This window comes from Amblyraja radiata, chromosome 28 (genome assembly GCF_010909765.2).
Source record: "Amblyraja radiata isolate CabotCenter1 chromosome 28, sAmbRad1.1.pri, whole genome shotgun sequence".
NCBI lineage: Eukaryota > Metazoa > Chordata > Chondrichthyes > Rajiformes > Rajidae > Amblyraja > Amblyraja radiata.
The window spans coordinates 14,531,493-14,552,691 of NC_045983.1; the positions used below are offsets into that span (position 1 = coordinate 14,531,493).

At 52.3% G+C, this 21,199-nt stretch overlaps 1 protein-coding gene across 5 annotated transcripts; it reads left to right on the forward strand.

Annotated features, from left to right (window-relative positions):
• The first annotated feature begins 667 nt into the window (after positions 1 to 667).
• lrrc75a (leucine rich repeat containing 75A) lies at positions 668 to 21,199 on the forward strand. Of its 5 annotated transcripts, none has more exons than XM_033045872.1 (5): positions 671 to 1,273; positions 17,130 to 17,258; positions 18,421 to 18,533; positions 19,074 to 19,581; positions 19,630 to 21,199. In XM_033045872.1, the coding sequence occupies exons 1-5, from the start codon at positions 1,058 to 1,060 to the stop codon at positions 19,897 to 19,899; spliced, it is 1,236 nt and encodes a 411-aa protein (XP_032901763.1). In that variant the 5' UTR covers positions 671 to 1,057; the 3' UTR covers positions 19,900 to 21,199. The 5 variants fall into 5 exon arrangements, with proteins under 5 accessions (XP_032901764.1, XP_032901763.1, XP_032901765.1 ...); XM_033045874.1 differs by having other exon boundaries at positions 672 to 1,273; positions 19,074 to 19,609; positions 19,802 to 21,199; XM_033045875.1 differs by having other exon boundaries at positions 673 to 1,273; positions 19,074 to 19,576; positions 19,623 to 19,779.

The following is a 21,199-nucleotide window of genomic DNA, read 5'->3' on the forward strand; positions in this document are numbered from 1 at the left end:
CCTCCAAGCCAGCCAAGATAGGGTAGACAGAACCTTTTTTTCCCCCAAGATGGAAAAGTCAAATGCCCTAAAAGGGGGGATTGTTTTAAGGTGAGGGAGGTAAAGCTGAAGGGATTGTTTTACACAGAGGATGGTGGGTGGACAGAAGGCTCTGCCAGGCGTGGTGGTTGTGGTAGATACGACAGTGGCATTTAAGAGACTTTTGAATGGGGACATGAATATGCAGGGCATGTGCAGTCAGTTTACATTTAGTCATAGTCATACAGCGTGAAAACAGGCCATTCGGCCCAACTTGCCCACACCAACCTACATTAGTCCCACCTCCCTGCGTTTGGCCCATATCCCTCTAAATCTGCCCTCGCCAATCACCTGTGTAAATGTTTGATAAACGGGATAGACGTTGTGGGCCGAAGGGCCTGTTCTTCTGCTGTGCTGTTCTGTGAGGAGAGGGTTAGGAAGGGTGGAGAGAAGGGTTGGAGAGGAGTGTGTAGGAAGGAACAGATTTTCTGAAGAAAGGTCTCGATCCGAAACGTCTCCCATTCCTTCTCTGCAGAGATGCTGCCTGTCCCGCCGAGTTACTCCAGCATGTTGTGTGTCTGTCTAGCGGGTAGGAGAGAGGAGGTTGGAGAGGAGCCCGGCCCGCCAAGGGTTAACGGAGTCAAACCCCGCCCCGGCTCAAGGGTACGGGCTGATGCTTCTTGTGGCCGAATTTAAATCGCTGCAGACGACGGCGGCGGCTGCTCGCTTCTAGGGAGCGGGGAGAGAGGGAGAGGGAGAGCGGGCCGGGGAAGCGGCGCTGGGATTTGTGCAGGGACCGAGCGGAGGGAAGCCCGGGCCCGGGCCCCTCTCACCTCCATGCACCAGACCCCAGCGGCGGCTGCAGCAGCGGGTTCTTCCCGGGGGCGCTCCGGCCTCCATGCCCACCACCGGGCTGAGGGTGCGGGTCCCGGGCGGCTGACTGAGCGCCCCCGGGCCGCCAGCGGAGCCGCCGGGCCGATGTGAAGTTTCCGCGGAACTTTTGCGCGGAACTTTGCGCCGCCCCCGTGGGCTGGGGGCCATGGGAGGCAAGCAGGCGAAGGGGCGGCCCCGGGCGGGGGCAGCCCAGGCCCCGAACCGCGACCACCTCCACCCGCCCAGCGGGCAGCGGGCTGAGGGCAGGGGCAGCGCCCCAGCTCCATACCAGCGGCGGATCGGCCTCATCCACGACATGGCGATGCTGGCCAAGCAAGGGCGGCAGCAAGAGGCGGCTCAGCTGCTCCGGAGCCTCCGACAGGTGAGGGACCCCGCACCGCCTCTTTCCCCACGCCCCCCCCCCCCCAACTCCCCCTCGCCCCCCCAGCTCCCTCTCGCCCCCCCAACTCCCCCTCGCCCCCCCAACTCCCCCTCGCCCCCCCCCCCAGCTCCCCCTCGCCCCCCCCCAGCTCCCCCTCGCCCCCCCCCAGCTCCCCCTCGCCCCCCCCAACTCCCCCTCGCCCCCCTCGCCCCCCCCCCAGCTCCCCCTCCCGCCCCCAGCTCCCCCTCGCCCCCCCCCCCAGCTCCCCCTCGCCCCCCCCAGCTCCCCCTCGCCCCCCCCAACTCCCCCTCGCCCTCTAAATCCCCCTCGCCCCCTAAATCCCCTCTCCTCTCCCCCCCCCCCAAACCACCTCTCCTCTCCCCCCCAAACCACCTCTCCTCTCCATCCCCCCCTCCCCCTCCCCTCTTCCTTCCCACCCCTAGCTCTCCTCCCACCCCAGTTGTTCAGACAGTAGTAGTGAGATTGTGTGAAAGGCCCTTGCAACTTTTGATCTTACTTGCAGGCAGCACAATTATGTGAAACATCTCACCCCCCCTTCGAACAGCCAGAGTGAAAGCACTTGCAATGTTCCTTCACGTTCCTGTGTTAAAAGCTGTGAGGGAAGGGTAGCTCATGTTACCAAACCCAGTGTGGGGATGGGGGCTGCTCACCTGATCTCTGCAACAATGACTCATTTGGCTACTCTGGGCTAATTGACCGGATGTGGAGGGAGACACAAAATGCACCCGTGTCTAATAATGCCTGTTGTGTTAAACCTTCACCACTGAGACATCTCAGCCTCGATGTCGTCGATTTGCTCAACTCTGCTCTGAATTCCTTGGCCCACTCTAAAGCCCGATTAATGGAACAGATCCTTGCACACTCCCTCCTAGTTTGTCGCCTCCTCTGTTCTCTGACCTCTTGTCCTTGGTTGAGTCTGGGGACTTCCTGCTGTGCGTCATATTTTCCATGGGAGGAGTGGGTTGTCAGTGGCATTGGATCTGCAGGGACCTGAAGATGGCCTGGTACAGGAGGCAGAAATCAGGTCTGTAACACTCCACATTGGAGTGGACTCTGGTCGCCCTACAGAATGTCTCTGTCCAGCAGGGACATACAGCAGAAACAGGCCCTTCAGCCCAACCTTTCCTTACTGACCAAAGTGCCCCATCTAAACTGGTCTAATTTGCTCATAGGTAAACAAAAATGCTGGAGAAACTCAGCGGGTGCAGCAGCATCTATGGAGCGAAGGAAATATTTCCTTCGCTCCATCGATGCTGCTGCGCCCACTGAGTTTCTCCAGCATTTTTGTGTACCTTCGATTTTCCAGCATCTGCAGTTCCTTCTTAAACTCATTTGTTCATGTTTGGCCCAGATCCCCTTAAACCTCTTATCCATATACTTGTCCTAAAGCCCTTAAATGTTGTTATTGTACCTGCCTCAACCCCTTCCCCTGACAGCACCTTCCATGTGCCCAATGTACAGCACATTCCATTGCACCTCTTGTACTTATTAATCCACCCGCTTTCACTTTAAACCTATGCCCTTTTGTTCTTGATTCCCTTACCCTGGGAATGAGACTGTGCATTCACCCTATCTATCCCCCCCCCTTGCACACCTTCTGATGAAGAGGCATTGCTCTCTCAACGTGCAAAGCTGGTGCATGTGGTTTGACCACTGATTCCACTGTGGAGGTCATTGAGGACAAACACAATCCAAGCCTTCCACACCACTTGCGATTGCTGCATCAGTCGGTTCAAATCATGGTCTAATCGCAAGACCTAACCCTGGAGCTACCTGATGCTTTGAGGTCAGAGTCATACAGCATCAAAAACGGCACTTCGACTCACCTCGCCTTGCCGACCTTAATCCCATCTGTACTAGTCCCATTTTCCTGTGTATGGCCCATATCCCTCTAAAGCTTCCCAATCCATGTAATTGTGCAAGCGTCTTTTAAATGCTGTTATCGTACCTGCTTCAACTACCTCCCCAGGCAGCTCATATACCCACCGCCCTCGGGTGGAAAGAGTTGCCGTTCGGGTTCCAATTAAATCATCCCTCTCACTTTGAACCGTATGCCCTCTATCGTTCTCGATTCCACTTCTCTGGGGAAATAATAGACCCTGCATTCACCTTGGCTATACCCCTCGCGATTTCATACACCTCTCTAAAATAACCCCTTGGTCTCCCAATTTCCAAGGAACAAAGTCTTGTTGGCCTGCCCAACCTCTCCCTGTGGCTCAGGCCCTCGAGCCCTGGTAACGTCATTGTAAATCTTCTCCACGCTCTTTCAAGCTTAATGACATCTTTGCAAGGACTCCAGTCTTCAAATTTGAAAGAAAGGGGTATAGTATCAAATTTTCTTTTAAATAGCAAAAAAAAATTAACAAAAGAGAATCGAGTGCCCAGCACAGGCCTTGATTGAATGACTGCTAGAGAGTTATAGTCCATGCTGAGTACCAATCATTTAGTGGTGTAGACCCAACCACCCCTGCAGTAACTTGGCTTCACTTACTGTGGCTCGGTGGGAAGCACTCACACTTTAGGCAGATGGTCATGGATTTAAATCAAACTTCAACCACATTGAATTGTTTACTCTGGAACGTGGAGGTTGAGGGGAGAGACCTGATAGAAGGTGTAAATGTCAAAGACTGGAGGACATGGCGTGGTGAAAGGGGCAAATTTTGATGGATCTGTGCAGGGCAAGCTTTTTTAAGAGTGGTGGGATGTGGAATGTGCTGCCAGGTGTGGTGGGAGCAGATACGATGGTGCTGTTTGAAAGGCTTTTAGATAGACACATGGACATGTAGGGAATGGAGGAATATGGATCGCACGTAGGCTGATTAGGTTAGTTTAACTTGGCGTCCTGTTCGTCATGGATTTTTGTGAGCTGGTGGGCCTGTTTTGGTGTTGTGCTGTTCCATATTCTAAGTCCTGCTCCATATATTCAAGCTACCAGATTAGCTCAATAAGTCAGCAAGGAATTGCTAGAGTGATTCTTCCTTCTACGGTGAGGTGCTTTGAAAAGGGAGCTCTTCCCGTGGTCTGAGGGTCAATAATTACGCTACAACCAAGTTGCTCCTGGAGCAGCTAATGGTGGGAGCTTGCTGGTATTTCCTACATTGCCACAGTCAGTGACTGCACTTCAAAAGAGTTCTGGGGCACATATCCAAATGTTTTACTACTTTGGTCGTGGGGAATGTTTCCTCCCATGCAGGAGAACATTGCAGGAGCCATCAGTGTAAAGGCAGTCAGCACTCCAGTAGGGGATTCATTAGATCAATCAATGCCAGAGCTGCTGAAACCGCAGTGAGTGATGTGTTGGCGAGGCTTGGAGTGGAGCTGCCAAAGCAGCTTTGAGGCGCGTGCTTGGGCCACCGATGCTATCACAAGAGTTGGCGTCTCGCACAGAGGCAGAGCACCCATGTAGATCCCCGTATTTGTGACGTGGATGGTACTCTGTGGCTGCAGCAACCTCTGTTCCAATACGAGTCACGACCATGGCTAGTTGGCAATGTGTTTAATATTTTTGAATGGCGGCACAGCTGGTAGAACCCGTTACCTCAGCGCCAGAGACCCAGGTTGGATACTGATCTCAGATGCTGTCAGTGTGGGTTTTGCATGTTCTACCTGTGATAGGGCAGCACAGTGGTGCAGCGGTATAGCTGCTGCCTTACAGAGCAAGAGACCCTGGTTTGATCCTGACGACGGGCGCTGTCTGTACAGAATTTGTACATTCGCCCTGTGACCATGTGTGTTTTCTCCGGGTACTCCGGTTTCCTCCAACACTCCAAAGGCATACAGGTTTGTAGGGTAATTGGCTTTGGTAAAATTTGTAAATTGTCCCTAGTGTGTAGTACACTGCTAGTGTACGGGATGATGGCTGTTCAGTGCGGATGGGGTGGGCCAAAGGGCCTGTTCCTGCACTGTATCTCAAAACTAAACTAAACCTTGTGGGTTTCCTCTGGGTGCTCTGGTTTCCTCCCACATCCCAGACATGCGGGTTTGTAGGTTAATTGGCGTCTGTAAATTGCCCCTGCTGTGTGGATGGGCAATTGGAATAACATAGACCTAGTGTGAACGGGAGATTGATGGTAGGCATGGACTCGGGCCCAAGGCCTGTTTCCTTGCTGTGTCTTTCAATTAAATCTGCCATTCCAGTGCTTCAGTTACCTCTGAGGACACAGCCTGGGACTCTAGCTTTATAGATGTGCTTGTTGTTTAAAGAGAAAATCGCAAAGATTCCAGCTTTGAAACCATCTGGTTATGTTTATGGTGAGTGTGCCCCAGGGCTCTAGGTAGAGCAGCAGATGGGAAGTTCTTAACTCTTTTCCCACTGTGAGCGCTTCCAGTAACTGGCCAAGTCTGGAAAAATATCAACTTTTCCCAACAGTCCTGTCTGCATCTAGTATCTGACAGCACAATAACCCGGCACCATTGGCCCTTTAGTGAAACAGCCCAGACCAGCAGGGTTTCCAGACGGTTGGATGGTATTTCTGTTCATACCAGGACATACTTTTAATTAAAAAGCAAAACACAAAGTGCTGGAAGAACTTGTTTAGCTAGGCAGCGTTTGTGGAGGTAGATGGGCAGACGATGTTTAAGGTCAGGACCCTTCTTCAGACAGATTGGAGTAGTGAGGAGGAAGCTGGAAAAGAGGTGGGGCAGAACAAGTAACTGGTGGAGGAAGGAAGTGCAGATGCTGGTTTATACCAAAGAAAGACACAAAGCTGGAGTAACTCAATGGGTCAGGCAGCGTCTCTGGAGAAAAGGAATAGGCGGTGTTTCGGGTCAAGACCCTTCTTCAGACAGAGTTGGGGGAGAGGGAACCAAGTGATATGAAAAGGTACATTGAACAAATGAATGAAAGGTATGCACAGAAGACCAAGAGGTGGACACAGGTGAGGGTGGTTTGATTGGCAGATGGGTGGAGTAGGTGACAAGGGCTAGAGGTGAAAAGGAGACAAAAGGGTGTCAGATAAGGAAAGAAGAGGAGTGAAATGTTTAGCCGGAAGGTAGGATATGGGTGGAAAGGGACAGACAAAGGAGAAACGGGATGGGGAATATAAAGGAGATGGGAGATGAGTGCATGAAGGAGGAGAATGGGGCAGGGTGGGGAGAAATGGGAGCGAACTGTGGTGTTTTATTTTTTAATTTGCTTTTTTGTTTATTTTACTGGTCAGTTTTAAAGGGGCCATTGTAAATGGGATCCCATCAAATTAATGTGCGGCTAGGAAATGAGGCCCTGGTAAGGCAGATCCTGAACCACGCGTTGTGCCTCTGAACAGGAGGCGCAAGAACGGCAGATGCTGATGTCTGAGCAAAACAGTCACATTGCTGGAGGAACCCAGTGGGTCAGGCAGCGTCTGCGGAGGGAATGGACAGGTGATGTTTTGGGTCAGGGCCCTTCTTCAGATTGACAGGCTGAAGAATGGTCCTGACTTTAAACATCGCCCGTCCCCTTCCCAGATGTTGTCTGACCCACTGAGTTCACCCAGCACCTTGTGATCGTTGAACAGATGGAGGGCAGATCATTGGAGTTCTATTGTAGTGGGATCGGTGGATATTGGTAGCAGTTTATGGATGTGCAAGGGATGAACAGGGGTGCTGAGGTATCCTGTAATCTTGTGTTATGATATTACCAATGAGTCAGGTTGCAACCTATTAAACGTCAAGCTCCTATGTGCCTGCATTAAACAGGAAGCAGTCTGGGGAAGATGCCAAGCGTCGACACTGGGCTCGACCCGGTCACGGATAATTACTGGGAAGGGAGGCCGTGGATTGTGGGTGTGGAGAGAGCCTGGGGACTCTTGGTTAAGTGCCCCCCAGGCAAAGCTCTGCAGCCTAGGTACACAAAATTGCTGGGGAAACTCAGCGGGTGCAGCTCTGCAGCCTGTTGAGTTGTTGGCTGGTGCTCCGTATCTCCTGCCTCTGGAACCACCTGGAGCAGGAATGCTGCTGTCTGTACTCAACACCCCCACACTCGCCCCACACAGATTCAACAACGTGCTTCCGTGTAGAAAGGAGGGAACTGCATATGCAGGTTTACACAAAGGCGCTGGAGTAACTCAGCAGTTCAGGCAGCATCTCTAGCGACATGGATAGGTGACGTTTCAGGTCAAGGCCCTTCTTCACTGTTTCAGGTTAACAGAAGGCGGCGGCCCAAGGTGTATTCGGGAGTTACCTGTCCCGAATGCAGAGTCTGTTCCCCCTCCCCTCCTGGTGGAGTGTGCAGGACCCTGGGATGTAACGAGGGTGCGGACTGATTGACAGCGGGGTGCGGGTGCTGACCGTCACAACCTTGGGGCTGGCCAACTTCCAACATTCTGCACAGAAATGAACCAGTTGTTGCCACTGCCCCACGCCAGCCTACTGCCACCCTCACCATCTCCACACCGTCCTGTCCCTCTCCGACACTCTCCCGTGAGAGTTTGCCCTGCCCGCCCACAATTTCTTGTACAGGGTCACGGGATGAGGATGTCACTGGCAATTGGCAACATTTAATTATTCCTGGATTTATAGTCCCCAGTTCCCTTCGTGGAGCACAAGGAACTGCAGATGCTGGAATTTTGAGCAAAGTGCTGGAGGAACTTAGCAGGTGAGGCAGCATCTGTGGATAAGTCCTGACCCAAAACATTGTCTGTCCATTCCCACCACAGATGCTGCCTGACCTGCTGAGTTTCTCCAGCACTTTCTTTTGCCAAATTGGATGCGTCCGTCCCTAAATCAATAGTCTTGGACTTTGGATGCCAGCTCAGTGCTACGGATACTGGCCAGGTGACGTCACCATTACACTGCTGCATGTCTTGTCATGAAAGGGAAGGTAGTTTGGTGGGGTGGGGAGGGAGGGGGAATTTAACATTAAGCTGTTGAGCCTGAGTTATGGAAGAGTGTGGTGCAACCCAAGAGCTGGTGGGTTCTGGGTTGGAGTGAATGCAAAGAGACCCAGTGTTGGCCTCGATGTAGAAACAAGGAACTGCAGATGCTGGTTGACACTAAAAGACACAAAGTGCTGGAGTAACTCTGTGGGTCGGGCAGCGTCTCTGGGGAACATGGGTAGATGATATTTTGGTTCAGACTGAAGAAGGGTCCAGACCTGAAACGTCACCTATCCATGTTCTCCAAGGATGCTGTCTGTCCCATTGAGTTATTGCAGCACTTTCTATATTTTTTTACTGGTTGAGAGAGCAGTCTGAAAGCCGTTTGTGAAGTGCAAAAGCAGAAGTCACATTCGCTCATGTGAGGTGTGTATGGCCATAGCCAGAGAACTGTGGCGCCCTCTGTGCAGGGCAGAAGCCCGGACAAGGGGCAGACCCATCGGTGGCAGAGTTGTTTACAGCACATGGCATCAGATGGGCGAGAGCACCTTCAACATGTATGTGGACGGTAAAAGTCAATAAAAGTGGCCAAAGCTGGAAATACTCGAGTATGGTTGTGTTTGTGGGGAGAGAGAGAGAGAGAGGGAGAGTGTGTTTTCATCACCAGTGTGGAAAGTTGGTAATCAAGCACGTTTCAAATTCTCCAGGTAGGAAGTTGCGGAGGAGGGGTGAGAGATGAAAGGGAATGTCTACAATGGGTGGAGGTGGTTATATGAATGGTGGTGACGCTGGCTGAGGGGTGGCAAGGATTATCCGTCACAGCTGTCTGCAGGAGTTATAAACAGGAGGAGGAAGGAGACAGGAGAGGGAGAGTAAACTGGCTGGAACGGGGATACAGATCACTGATACAAATGTTATTCCCTTATCACATATCTATACACGAAATGACTTGATTGTAATCGCGTATTGTCTTTCTGCTGACTGGATAGCAGCATGCAGCAAAAGCTTTTCACTGTACCTCGGTACATGTGACAATAATAACCTAAACTAAGTCTTGAGTTTAAACTGTCTGGGAGGGGGTGGGGAAGGGGAATGCTGGAAATATTCAGCAGGTTGGGCAGCATCTTCAGTGAGAGAAGAACCATTCTAATGCCAGCAGGAAAGGCTGGTTGAGTTACCTGAAATAGTTAGTGACATTGCTGTCGTCTGAGGATTGAAAGGTGACCAGTCGGAAGAGGAGATGAGGGTTGTCAAGCTTGCATTGGTCTTTGTTGGAACAGGGCAAAAGGGCACAGAAAATCGAAGTGGCAGGTGCCGGAAGCTCAAGGTCACCTTTGGACTGAGTGGTGGTGTTCTGCAAATCTGTCATATAATCACCTGTCTCTGGTGTCTGGGATATGGAGAAGGTCACATTGCGAGCGGGTAACGCAGTTGCACTGGGTCGCGAGGAGTGCAAGTGAATCATTGCTTCAGTTGGGAGGAGTGTTGGTGGGTCCCTGCATGGTGGGAAAGAGGAAAAGGTCCGGCATTGACAGCCTCCACTCGTCCTTTCATAGTCAAGAGTGTTTTATTGTCATAGGTCCCAGAACAGAGCAATTCTTACTTGCAGCAGCACAACAGGTGTGTTAACATAGTAAACATCTGTAAAACCCATAGTAAGCAACCAAATAAATTCAGGATATATAAAAAAAACTGACAATAATAGTGCAAAGTCAAAGAAAATAATGTCCCCAAGTCTTTTTTCAGAGCCTATTTAGAGGTTGTAGTGATGAATAGCCCGCTGGTTGCAGGGTGGAAGCTGCTCCTGAACCTGGACGTTACAGTTTTCAGGCTCCTATACCACCTTCTCATTGGCAGCAGTGAAATGAGTGTGTGGCCTGGGTTGTGTGACTCTGACGCTGGCTGCCTTTTTGAGGCAGCGACTCCTGTAGCTTCCTTCATTGGTGGGGAAGTCAGTATCCACGAGGGATTAGGCAGTGTTCACCGCATTTTGCAACCTTCTTCGTTCCTGGGTGTTCGAGTTGCCGAACCAGGCCGTGATGCCACCAGTCAATATGCTCTCTCCTGTACATCTGTAGAAGTTCAAGAGAGTATTCGATGACAGACTGAATCTCCTCAGCCTTCCAAGGAAGTAGGAGGCGTTGATGGGCTTTCTTTAGGATTGCATCATTGTGCTGGGTCCAGGACAGATCTTCAGAGGTATGCATGCCCCAGGCCAGACGGTGAAGGTGAGGATGGAAGTGTGAACCTAATTTACAGCACCTGCAGTATTTCTGTTCAGCAGAATGAGGTGCTAATGGGGACCGCATACACTTGGAGGCAGGCAAAATATCACAGAATGAACAAATGCAAAATGCAGGGCAATTAAGTATATTGGTGATAGACACAAAAAGCTGGAGTAACTTAGTGGGACAGGCATCATCTCTTGAGAGAAAGAATGGCTGACGCTTCAGGTCAAGACGGAAGAAGGGTCTCGACCCGAAACGTCACCCATTCCCAGAGATGCTGCCTGTCCCGCTGAGTTACTCCAGCTTTTTCTGTCTATCGTCTGTTTAAACCAGCACCTGCAGTTCTTTCCTACACATTAAGTATATTGCCATTGGTTTATTATTCTTACCCATACCAAGATACAGTGGAACAACGCAACATGCTGTACAGTCCAACCACTATACATTAATACAACACAGCCATACACAAGTTCAAATGTTACTGTAGAGAGAAACATATTAGTGTAGTATTATATTGTGTTACAGCACTACAGTTACAGAGGAAGTGCAAGGTCCACAATAAGGTAGGTTGGAAGATCAGGTCTACACCCTAGCTTATGGGAGAACTGTTCAGTGCTCTGAGAACAGACTGTTCCAGAATTGGGTGCGACTTGCTTTGAAGTTTTTGTATCTTTTGCCTGACAGCAGAGATGAGAATAGGGATTGGCCACGGTCCTTTATTATGTTGGCTGCTTTAGTGAGGCAGTGTGACATTCAGATGGAGTTGATTTGGGGTGGTGGGGGAGGGAGGGAGGGAGGGTCAGGTTGAGAACGTTTGGTCTGTACTATAGATAGGGCTACTTCCACAACTCTCCAAACAGATCAGTTGCCAAGCCAAGCTGTAATGCTTTCTGCTGTGCAACTATTGAAGGCTGAGTCTGGTTTAACCCATAGTCCCCGAGTGCTTGGTCTGAAGTAGACCTCTGTGCCAGGCCACTGGGACAATGCTCCACGTGTGCCCTCCGACCAACCCTGAGCATCTCGGGCAGATGGTCAACACTGTTTCCCCAGGTGGAGATCTCAAAAGACATCCAAGGAGTTCAAGATGAGGTGGATCAGATTCCATGTCTTTATCGAGAGCCCTGCACCCCCAGTGGGGCTGGCTGGTTAAGCTGTACCCACTGAATTAGTTAGTGAGTTAGTTGTGTGGGAAGGAACTGCAGGTGCTGGTTTAAACCGAAGATAGACACAAAAAACCCGGAGTAACTCCGCAGGAGTTACTCCGGGTTTTTATGTGTCTATCTTCGAGGCATCATCTCTGGGGAGACGGAATGGGTCGAGACTCTTCTTCAGACGCGAGTTGGTCCAGCTGCCCTCCTGAGCCTGGTGGTATTGGGGGGGGGGGGGGGGTGACCAGCATCTGCCAGTGCTGGGTCTGGCCGTGCCTGAACTCCGACAACAGCCCAGCCTCTGGCCTGCTGCTCCTGGACTTGAGGGAAAGCTGCATTTTTCCTTTGTTTCATCTACAGCCAGGGTTGAGGTCACTGTCTCCCGGCGCACAGCAAACTCCCACTAAATGAAAGGCAGCATCTCCTGCAGTCTGGTGCAATCCCACTCACTCCCTCCCTCCCTTCCCGCTGCACGTACATCAGGCTGCATCGCATGCCTGGATTCTTGCGCTCAATTCCCTGCATGTGGACTGCGGGTGTCACCGTGGGAAAATGCTCCTGGTCACCTCAACCCTGCGCTGCGACTGTTGCAATGCTGCAGGCGAGCGCTGCCTGCAAGTGTTGCAATGCTGTAGGCGACCGCTGACTTGACTGCACGGGTGAACTCTCCAGCCCTGGGGCCCCTCAGCGGCGGAGGAGCATGCAGGAACATGGGTGCATTTCTGAGCTCCGGGGAAAGGGGAAGTGCTTCAGCACGGATTTCAAACGTGTGCTGGGTCGGCCCTCACTAAGCACCCAGTGTCACATCCTGACACTAATAATTCACACCCGCTCATGTCCCCCACCGATCTCGGCTTCTGTGCTTTACGACGCGCCTTTATTCTGAATACCACAACACGCTGTAGGTTCCAGAATGTGCTTCGGGATGTTTCTGGTTAATCCACGGGGTTCCAAGAGCTGAGGGAATGAAACAGCCTTGAGTTGCACACTGGCTTTGTCGACCCCCCCCCCCACCCCCCCCCCGTCGGCCCAGGCAGTCATGAGGATAAGACCCCCAGCTCCCTCCCTTGATCGTGAAGGGCATTCAGCTGCAGGGGCCCCGGGCGGGCTCTCTGCATTTACCCTGCGTGTTTCTCAGCGGCCTCCCAGGCTTGAGCTGTGCACAGTTTCCGCACCATTGCCCATGTGCCCTCTGGGCACCTCCTGCGGCGCCGTGGGCCGCGGTCCTTGTGTGACTGCCAGTCCTCGGCTCACCTTGGCCAAGGGGAATTGGCAGAGGGAGCCGGCGATGCAGACCGACGCGTTAGCGCAGCGCTGTGATCCACAGGGAGCGAGGACACGCTGCTCTTCAACATCTTCTTATAAACCTGGGATCCTGCAGATCCCAGTATGTCTCATCGGTTTGATAATGTCTGTGTAACGAAGGTGTCGGCTGTAGTGCAGGGGGCTTGTGCAAGGTCAGTGGAGGCCTTTCACTGCCCCGGGTGCTTCCTGCAAAAAAAAACATTGTTTGTTTTCTCAGGAGCATCGGACGTTGATAGAAGTATATAATAAACATGATGACAGGCATAGATACCGTGGAGAGTTAGAATCTTTGTCCCCGGGTAGAAATGTCAAAGATTTGAGGCTTAGCTTTAAGGTGAGCAAGACAAGTTTGTTTTTTTAACACGGTGGGTGCTGGAATACACTGCCAGGAATGGTGGTGGAGACAAACACGATAGTGGTTCAATTATTTATTTATTATCATGTGTTATTGTCATTGTCGTATGTATCAGATACAGTGAAATACGTTGTTTGCATACAGCTATCCCTGTATTTTTTTTTTGCATGAGGCTATCCCAGCACATAAGCATAATCAACCTGGTGTGTACAGTATGCACAGAACAGCCCATATGCAGGAGGTGCCATTGTACAGTCCCAGCTGCAGCCGTAGCCTCCATCCATTCCAGTTGTTCCTTCCAGTAGGGTGTTGAAGAGAGCGTTCAGATAGGCAGGCAATGGAGAGATAAGGGCCAAATGCAGATAGCGGGGTTTAGTTCAATTGGGCATCATGTTCGGCACAGACATTATGGGCCGAAGGGCCTGTTGTTGTGCTGTACTGTTCTATATTGGTGCACAGTAAAGCGTCAACTATCCCTCTGCCTCCACAGATGCTGCCTGGCCCTCTGAGTTCCTCCAGCACTTTTTTGGATATGTCACACTTGTTCTTTCCCAGCGCTTTGCACGATGAGATTGTAAACACTGGGGCACCAGAGCTGATGTCTGCAGCACCTTGTCACCATAGCCTCCCAAATAATGTGCTCGTTCTATCTCCTGGCCAATAACCAATCCTCAACCCACCTCACTTCTCTATGTTCTCCAGAGTTTCCGCCTGACCTGCCGAGTTACGCCAGCACTTTCTCTTTTTTTTTGGTACTTAATTTGTTCCCTAATCCACGGTGGTATTTAATGCCCCAAAACCAGGTGCTCTAATCTTGTTTAGTCTATTGTGCAGTATCTTCGGGATTTCTGAAAGCTTGAGTGAACAAAAGCCCTATTGCTGGTAATAATAATAATGGATGGGATTTATATAGCGCCTTTCTAATACTCAAGGTGCTTTACATCGCATTATTCATTCATTCCTCAGTCACACTCGGTGGTGGTAAGCTACTTCTGTAGCCACAGCTGCCCTGGGGCACACTGACGGAAGCGTGGCTGCCATTCTGCGCCTACGGCCCCTCCGACCATCACCAATCACTCACACACATTCACACACAGGCAAAGGTGGGTGAAGTGTCTTGCCCAAGGACACAACGACAGTATGCACTCCAAGCGGGATTCGAACCGGCTACCTTCCTGTTGCCAGCCGAACACTTAGCCCATTGTGCCATCTGTCGTCCCAAGGGTAAGGGTGTAGAGAACCTTTAGGACGATGTTGCCAGGAATCAAAGGCTTTAGCTGTCGGGAGAGGTTAGGCAGGCTGGGACTTTACTCATTCGAGCACAGGTGGCTGAGGGGAGATGATACATAGGTGAACAAAACCATAAGGGGAATAGATAAGGTGAATATGCCTTTTATCCAGGGAAATCAAGAACCAGACGACAGGTTTAAGATGAGAGGGGGGGAAAGATTTAATGGGAACCTGAGGTGGAATTTTTTTGCTCAGTGTGGCGTGTGTATGGCCGAACTGCCAGAGGAAGTGGTTGAGGCAGGTACGACAATAACATTTAAAAGACACTTGAATGGGTACATAGATAGGAAAGGTTTGGAGTGATATGGACCAAAAATGGGCAAATTAGCTTAGATGGGGCATCTTCGCTGCTCTGGCAAGTTGAGCTGAGGGGCCTGTTTCCGCGCTGTATGACTCGATGACTTTGACATCCACTGGCTTTCCCCTTGCCTGTCTATTGCCCACAACCATAATCTTGTCAGACCTGGTTTTTGCTTGCATAAAACATGTTGACTTTTTGCCACTTCTTTGTGGAAAAGCTCCCAGTATTTTGCAACAACAACCTCAGGCTGACAGATCAATAGTTTTCCTTCTTTCTCTCTGCCTTCTTTCTGGAGTAGTTTTTGGGTTGAGAAATGCAAGTCCCTGGTCTTTCCCGGCACCTCGTTCCTTTCACCTGCACTGTCATTATGGTGGGATGGTCGTGTTCACCCACCGTATGCGACTGATGGGATGGTCACTGTAAACGGGTTCGTTAGCAGGAGAAAGATTGCAGCAGCTCTGTGTGTCTGTCTGAATTGCTCTGAATCATCTCAACTGGCAGCTTCTCCGACTGCAAAGCCTTTCCAAAGGCTTTGGATTGGAAGCTAGACATTTTGGAGCCTGCATTTTTTTAAATTGTTTCATAAATTTAATAGTCTCGCGGAGAAACAAAGCAGAGAGAGGTCAGAGCAGTAGTGGTTCATTCTGGCAACACATTCCTCCCACTTCTCTCTCTATCTCCTCTCTCTTTCGTTTCTCAGCTGTGCTATCTGTTTGCATTTAAGCAAAGATGGCTCTGCTTGGCTGTAAGGTGAGTGCTTCCCTGCTCAACGGAGGGGAGATTTATTCCCCTGTGAAGTTATTCTCTCAAGAGCTGATGAACAAACTAATCAATCAGTCTGAAGAAGGGTTTCGGCCCGAAACGTTGCCTATTTCCATCGCTCCAAAGATGCTGCTGCACCCGCTGAGTTTCTCCAGCATTTTTGTGTACCTTCGATTTTCCAGCATCTGCAGTTCCTTCTTAAACAAATAATCAATTCGACACATTCTTTTCTCTTCCCCTCCCTCTCTCTCTCTCTCTCTCTCTACCCCTCTCCGCTCACCCACTGCCCCATCGCTCACAGCTGCCCTGCTGTTGCTGCTCAGTGTTTCAGGAGTGAGCAAGGCCATTCAGCCCTCGTGCCTGTGCATCATTCCATCCGATCCTATGCACTGCACTTACATTGAACAGTATGGCACATGAACAGGCCCTTCGGCCCACTATTGCCGTGTCGATCATGATGCCAATTTAAACTAATCTCTCCTTGCATGTGATCCACATACCTCCATTTGCTGCATATCCGTGTGCTTATTGAAGCCTCTTAAATGCCACTAATGCATCTGCCTCCATATCCACCCCCTGCAGCTTGTTCCAGGCACCCACACCCATTGTTTAAAAATAAACTTGCCCTGCACCTCTCTAATAAACTTTGCCCCTTACACCTTAAAGCTATGCCCTCTAGTCTTTGAAATGTCCATCCTGGGAAACAGATTCTGACTGTCTACCCTACCTTTGCCCCTCATAATTCTGTATACTCTGATCAGGCCTCCCCTCAACTGCCCAACGCTCCAGGAATCCACCATCTCCCTGTGGCTAATACCCTGTAATCCAGGCAACATTCTGGGAAACCTCTCCAAAGCCTCCACATCCTTCCTGCAATGCGGTTACAGGACTGCACACACAATACTCCAAATGCAACCAAAAGCTGCAACATGAATTGCTAACACTTGCGCTCAATGCCGTACATTACCTCCATATCTACTTGTATTGCTACTTTTAGGGAGCTGTAAACTTGCACCCCAGTGCCTTGACCATTGAGGACAAGTGCACCATCTGCCTGCATAACCACCCTGTCTACCACCCTGTGTTGCAGCTGGGATGTCTGTGGATCTTCCACTGGTTCCTGAATGGGGGAAAAGGAGGTGCCGACTGGCTGCTGCCCCACGTGCTTGCGCTGTGTGGGGGAACTGGCATGAGGAGCTGAGGTCAGGGGCACATACTGTAACTTCATAAGTAATAGGAGCAGAATTAGGCCATTTGACTCTGCCATTCAATCATGGCTGATCTATCTTTCATATTCTTCTGCCTTTGCCCCATAACCCCTGACGCCCTTACTGATCAAGAATCTATCAATCCCTGCCTTAAAAATATCTATTGACACAGCCGTCTGTGGCAATGAATTCCACACATTCACCACCCTCTGACTAAAGAAGTTCCTCCTCGTCTCTTATCTAAATGTATGTACTTTTATTCTGAGGCTGCGCCCTCTAGTCCTAGACTCTCCCACGAGTGGAAACATCCTCTCCACGTTCACTCTATCCAGGCATTTCGCTATTCGTTCACTCAATGCTAGCCTTTCACTATCAGCTCCTGCACCAGTTAACCTGCGGACGTCCGTTGTCCAGGAGTTGCTGCTGATTCTCCTGTGGTTGCAGGATCTCGGGATGGAGTCGACCTCGCTGGACGACGTCCTGTGTCGCTACGCCAGCTTCCGCAACCTGGTGGATCCCATCACCCACGAGCTCATCGTCAGCCTGGCCCGCTACATCCACTGCCCCAAACCGGTAAGGAGCCCGCCCCCACCCTGGGGTCATTCTGTGTCGGCTCTGGGCCCTGGTGAGCTGCCTGCCTGCCTGCCTGCCTGCGTGGCCTCCGTTGATGGGACCTTTACCCAACGGTTCTCTTGTTACTATGAGTTTACAGTTCGGTCTGTGCAGATTGGCCAGCGTTCTTCAACTCATTCAAAATTATACCCTTCGCCCATTCTAGGGGTAATTTACAGAGGCTGATTAACCTACAAACTGGCACGTCATTCAACTGTGGGAGGAAACTGGTGCACCTGGAAGAAACCCACATGGTCACAGGGAGAATGTACAACTCCATACAGAGATCACCTGAGGCCAGAATCGTACCCAGGTGTCTGGTGCCGTGAGCCAATGGCGATACCAGCTGTGCCTCAGACAGTATAAAGTATTTTTGTTGTTTTTGCTGTTATGATTTGTTTAGTTGGGTGGAGTCCCCCTGGGTGGTGCTGGGGCCTGGGATCCAGAGCTGGCTGCTGCCTGGAGTGGTGGGACAGCGCTTCTGGACCAGCTCCAGGGCCAGCGGTGGGTCGGAGGTTCCAGCCTTGCTCAGGCCCTGGTTGGGTGGCTGGAGTTGGCTTTCCTCAGGGTGCTCTTGTTTAGTCCTGTATCTGAAAGACGTGTAGGTTTGTACATTAATTGACCTCTGTAATTTGCCCCTAGTTTGTAGGTGAGCAATAAAAGTTCCATGGATTGATAGTTAGAGCATGGAAACAAACCCTTAAGCTCACCAAAGATAGACACAAAAGACAGATGGTCTGAAGAAGGGTCTCGACCTGAAACGTCACCCATTCCTGCCTTCAGCCCACCAAGTCTATGCCGACCATCGACCGCCTGTTCACACCAGTTCTACGTTATTCCACTTGCGCATCCACTCTGTTCACACTTGGGGCAATTTACAGAGGATCAATATAAACCTGCATGCCTTTGGGATGTGGGAGGAAACCAGATTGCTCGGAGGAAACCAACACGGTTACAGAGAGAACGTGCAAACACCACACGGACAGCAGTCTTGTCCCTGGAGCTGTCCGTGTGGAGCTCCAGGTTAGCGCTCCTCGGGCTGGGGTCCGGGCTCCCAGCGCTCTCTCTGGTCCCGCCGTGTCTATGCAGCCGCTGACTGCTCCCACCGTGTGCTTGTTTGCAGGAAGGAGATGCGGCCGGAGGCCTGGAGAAGATCTGCCGGCAGCTGACCCACCACCTGAGCCCGCACTCCAGGTGCAAACGGCAGGGACTCCTCAAACGCAAGCCCCAAGCCTGGTAATCCCTCCACCACCCCCAAACCCCCCCCCCTCCAAGGCCCGTATACACCCTTCCCGACGCCCGCTCTGCCACTTGTCCCCCACCCCCAGGGGAGGGGTTTGCAGCTGCTTCCTGTGTTGCTGGAGAGAGGGGACAGGCTGGCGATGCCCAGAGTGGGGTTTGTATTGCAGGGGTCCAGTGGCCATGATGAAACCGCCGGCTGGGAGCTGGTGTGTGTGGGTGAATAGGTGACACTTGGGAGGTCCATTCTGTGCAGGGGTCCTAAACACACTCTCCTCTGGCTCCCCTTAATAGACCCTCTTTTTGGCTACACCTTTCTCGTGGCTGCAGGTGACCCTTGGGACGGGGCAGGGAGGGTATTTACGACTGTGTCATCGTTCCCTCTCCAATATACTCACTACCCATTGCCTTCCTGCTGTTTCCCCCTCTCCTACCCCAGCTGCCTGTTGCCTCCCCTCTGACCGTGCCACCCTTGCCCCTCTCCTATCCCTGCTGAATGCCACTGTTCCCCTCTGACTGTCACCGTCCTGTCCTCAGCCTGAAGGCGGTGCTGTCGGCGAGTGGGCCGAGCGAGAGCCTGGACCTGTCGGGGATTGCGCTGAGCGGCCGGGACCTGCAGCGGGTGGCCCTGTACCTGCGGGAGAGCTGGGAGACATTGTGCAGCGTGGAGCTGGGCTTCGTTGAGCTGACGGACGAGGGCTTCCTGCAGCTGCTGCCCACCCTGGCCTCGCTGCCCAGCCTCTGCACCCTGTCGCTGAACGGCAACAAGCTGACCCGGGCCGTCCTGCGGGAGCTGACCGACACGCTGAAGGATCTGGACAAGTTCCCCAGCATCAGCTGGATCGACCTGGGCAACAACGTGGACATCTACTCCCTGCCCCAGCCCTTCCTGGTCAGCCTCCGCCGTCGCTGCCCCAAGCACAGCAACCTGCCCACGATCCAGGAGTTTGCCGAGAGCCAGAGCAGTGACCCTGAGGACTCCGAGACTGAGCGGTGCGGCCGGCTGGAGCAGGGGGTTGTGCCGGCACTGGAGCCAGGGACAGTCCCAGAGCTGGAGTCAGGGACAGTACCAGGCCTGGAGTCAGGGACAGTACCAGGCCTGGAGTCGGGGACAGTACTAGTGCTGGAGCAGGGGACTGTGTCGGCACTGGAGCCAGGGACAGTCCCAGAGCTGGAGTCGGGGACAGTACCAGGCCTGGAGTCGGGGACAGTACCAGGCCTGGAGTCGGGGACAGTACCAGGCCTGGAGTCGGGGACAGTACAAGTGCTGGAGCAGGAGGTGGTGCCAGACGTGGAGCCCTTGCTGGATGCAGCGGATGAAGGGGCTGTGGGCGCGGCTGGTGTGATGCCTGGTCTCACCTGACGTACAGTCCATGCACAGCCTGCCGTTAGATCAGGGAGGGGACTGGGGGCAGACGCTTTGGTCCAGAGACCTCTGTGGGTGAGCTCTCTCCAACTAGGGGCCTGCATCTCCAGTGCCTGTTGTACCCACTCTTCCACCTTCATCCTGTGCGCGCACAGACACACACACATACAGCCGGGCGACATTCCCTGTCTGGATGCCCTCCTGGTTGACCTTTCCATTACGGAGTGAGCTGCCCTCTCGACCAGCCTTTCCAGCCATGGGATTGTTGTGTGGGAAAACTATTGGAATCCCATTATTCCCAGGTCTGGTCATCTTCAAATCCCAAATTATTCCTGATGTGTGAGAATGAGACGCCACCAGGTTCTGGTGCAACTAATGGAATCCTGTTATTCCCAGGTCTGGTTCAACACTAGAATCCCAAATGATTCCCGTTCTGTGGCTAAACCAGCTCCACCGGGGTCTGGTGCAGTGAATGGAATCTCATTATTCCAAGGTCTGGGTCAGCCATTAGAATCCCGAATCATTCCTGTTGTGAGGGAATCCGGCTCCACTGGGCTCTGGTTGAACCACTGGAGTTGGCAGTGCTGCTGCTTCAGCTGTTGCCCCCCGGTGGGATGGCCATTTCCCCGGCTAGGTCACTCTGCTGCCCATGTGGGAGGCCCAGCCTGCTGAGCTGTTGGCTGAGTGGGTCCCTCCCTCCTGGTCACCACCTCTCATAGTCACTCACCTCGGTGTAGGGTCCTGGGGAGATCATAAGAGATAGGAGCTGAATTAGGCCACTCGGCCCATCAAGTCTACTCTGCCATACAATCATGGCTGATCTATCTCCCTCCTAACCCCATTCTCCTGCCTTCTCCCCCATCCCCTCTAACACCCGAACTAATCAAGAATGAAAGGAGGTACGGACGCTGCTGCCTTGGGTCGAGGCATCAGATACCTGCTGCCCTTGGCTTGGTTCCTGCTGCACACAGCTGGGCTTCCACTGTCCGTCGGAGCAGGCTGCGCTGGGGTTCCATGGTCTCTCTGCCTCGGTCACTGTTGGATCAGCGGCCTGGCTCCCTGCCCCTCTCCCCGTGCCACCCCTCTCCCCGCCCTCCCACAGCCCACTGTTGAGTGAAGCCGTCGGGCAGTGATCACTCCCCACCATCGGCTCCTGTGCAGATTCTGCAGTCTGTGGTCCCTGCTGGGAATGGCCTGAGTTTGCAGTGTCGCAGCCTTGCCCATCCTCCACTTCAACTTGGACATGAATCTCCCGTGATTTCTCCCCCCTCCGTGTCTCCTGCGTATCCCACATGGA

Coding starts and splice junctions, on each gene's coding strand:
- lrrc75a (XM_033045871.1), top strand. CDS start 1,058: ATGGGAGGCAAGCAGGCGAAGGGGCGGCCCCGGGCGGGGGCAGCCCAG. Junction 17,259..18,420: donor ACATCCACTGCCCCAAACCG/GTAAGGAGCCCG, acceptor GCTTGTTTGCAG/GAAGGAGATGCGGCCGGAGG. Junction 18,534..19,073: donor AAACGCAAGCCCCAAGCCTG/GTAATCCCTCCA, acceptor TCCTGTCCTCAG/CCTGAAGGCGGTGCTGTCGG.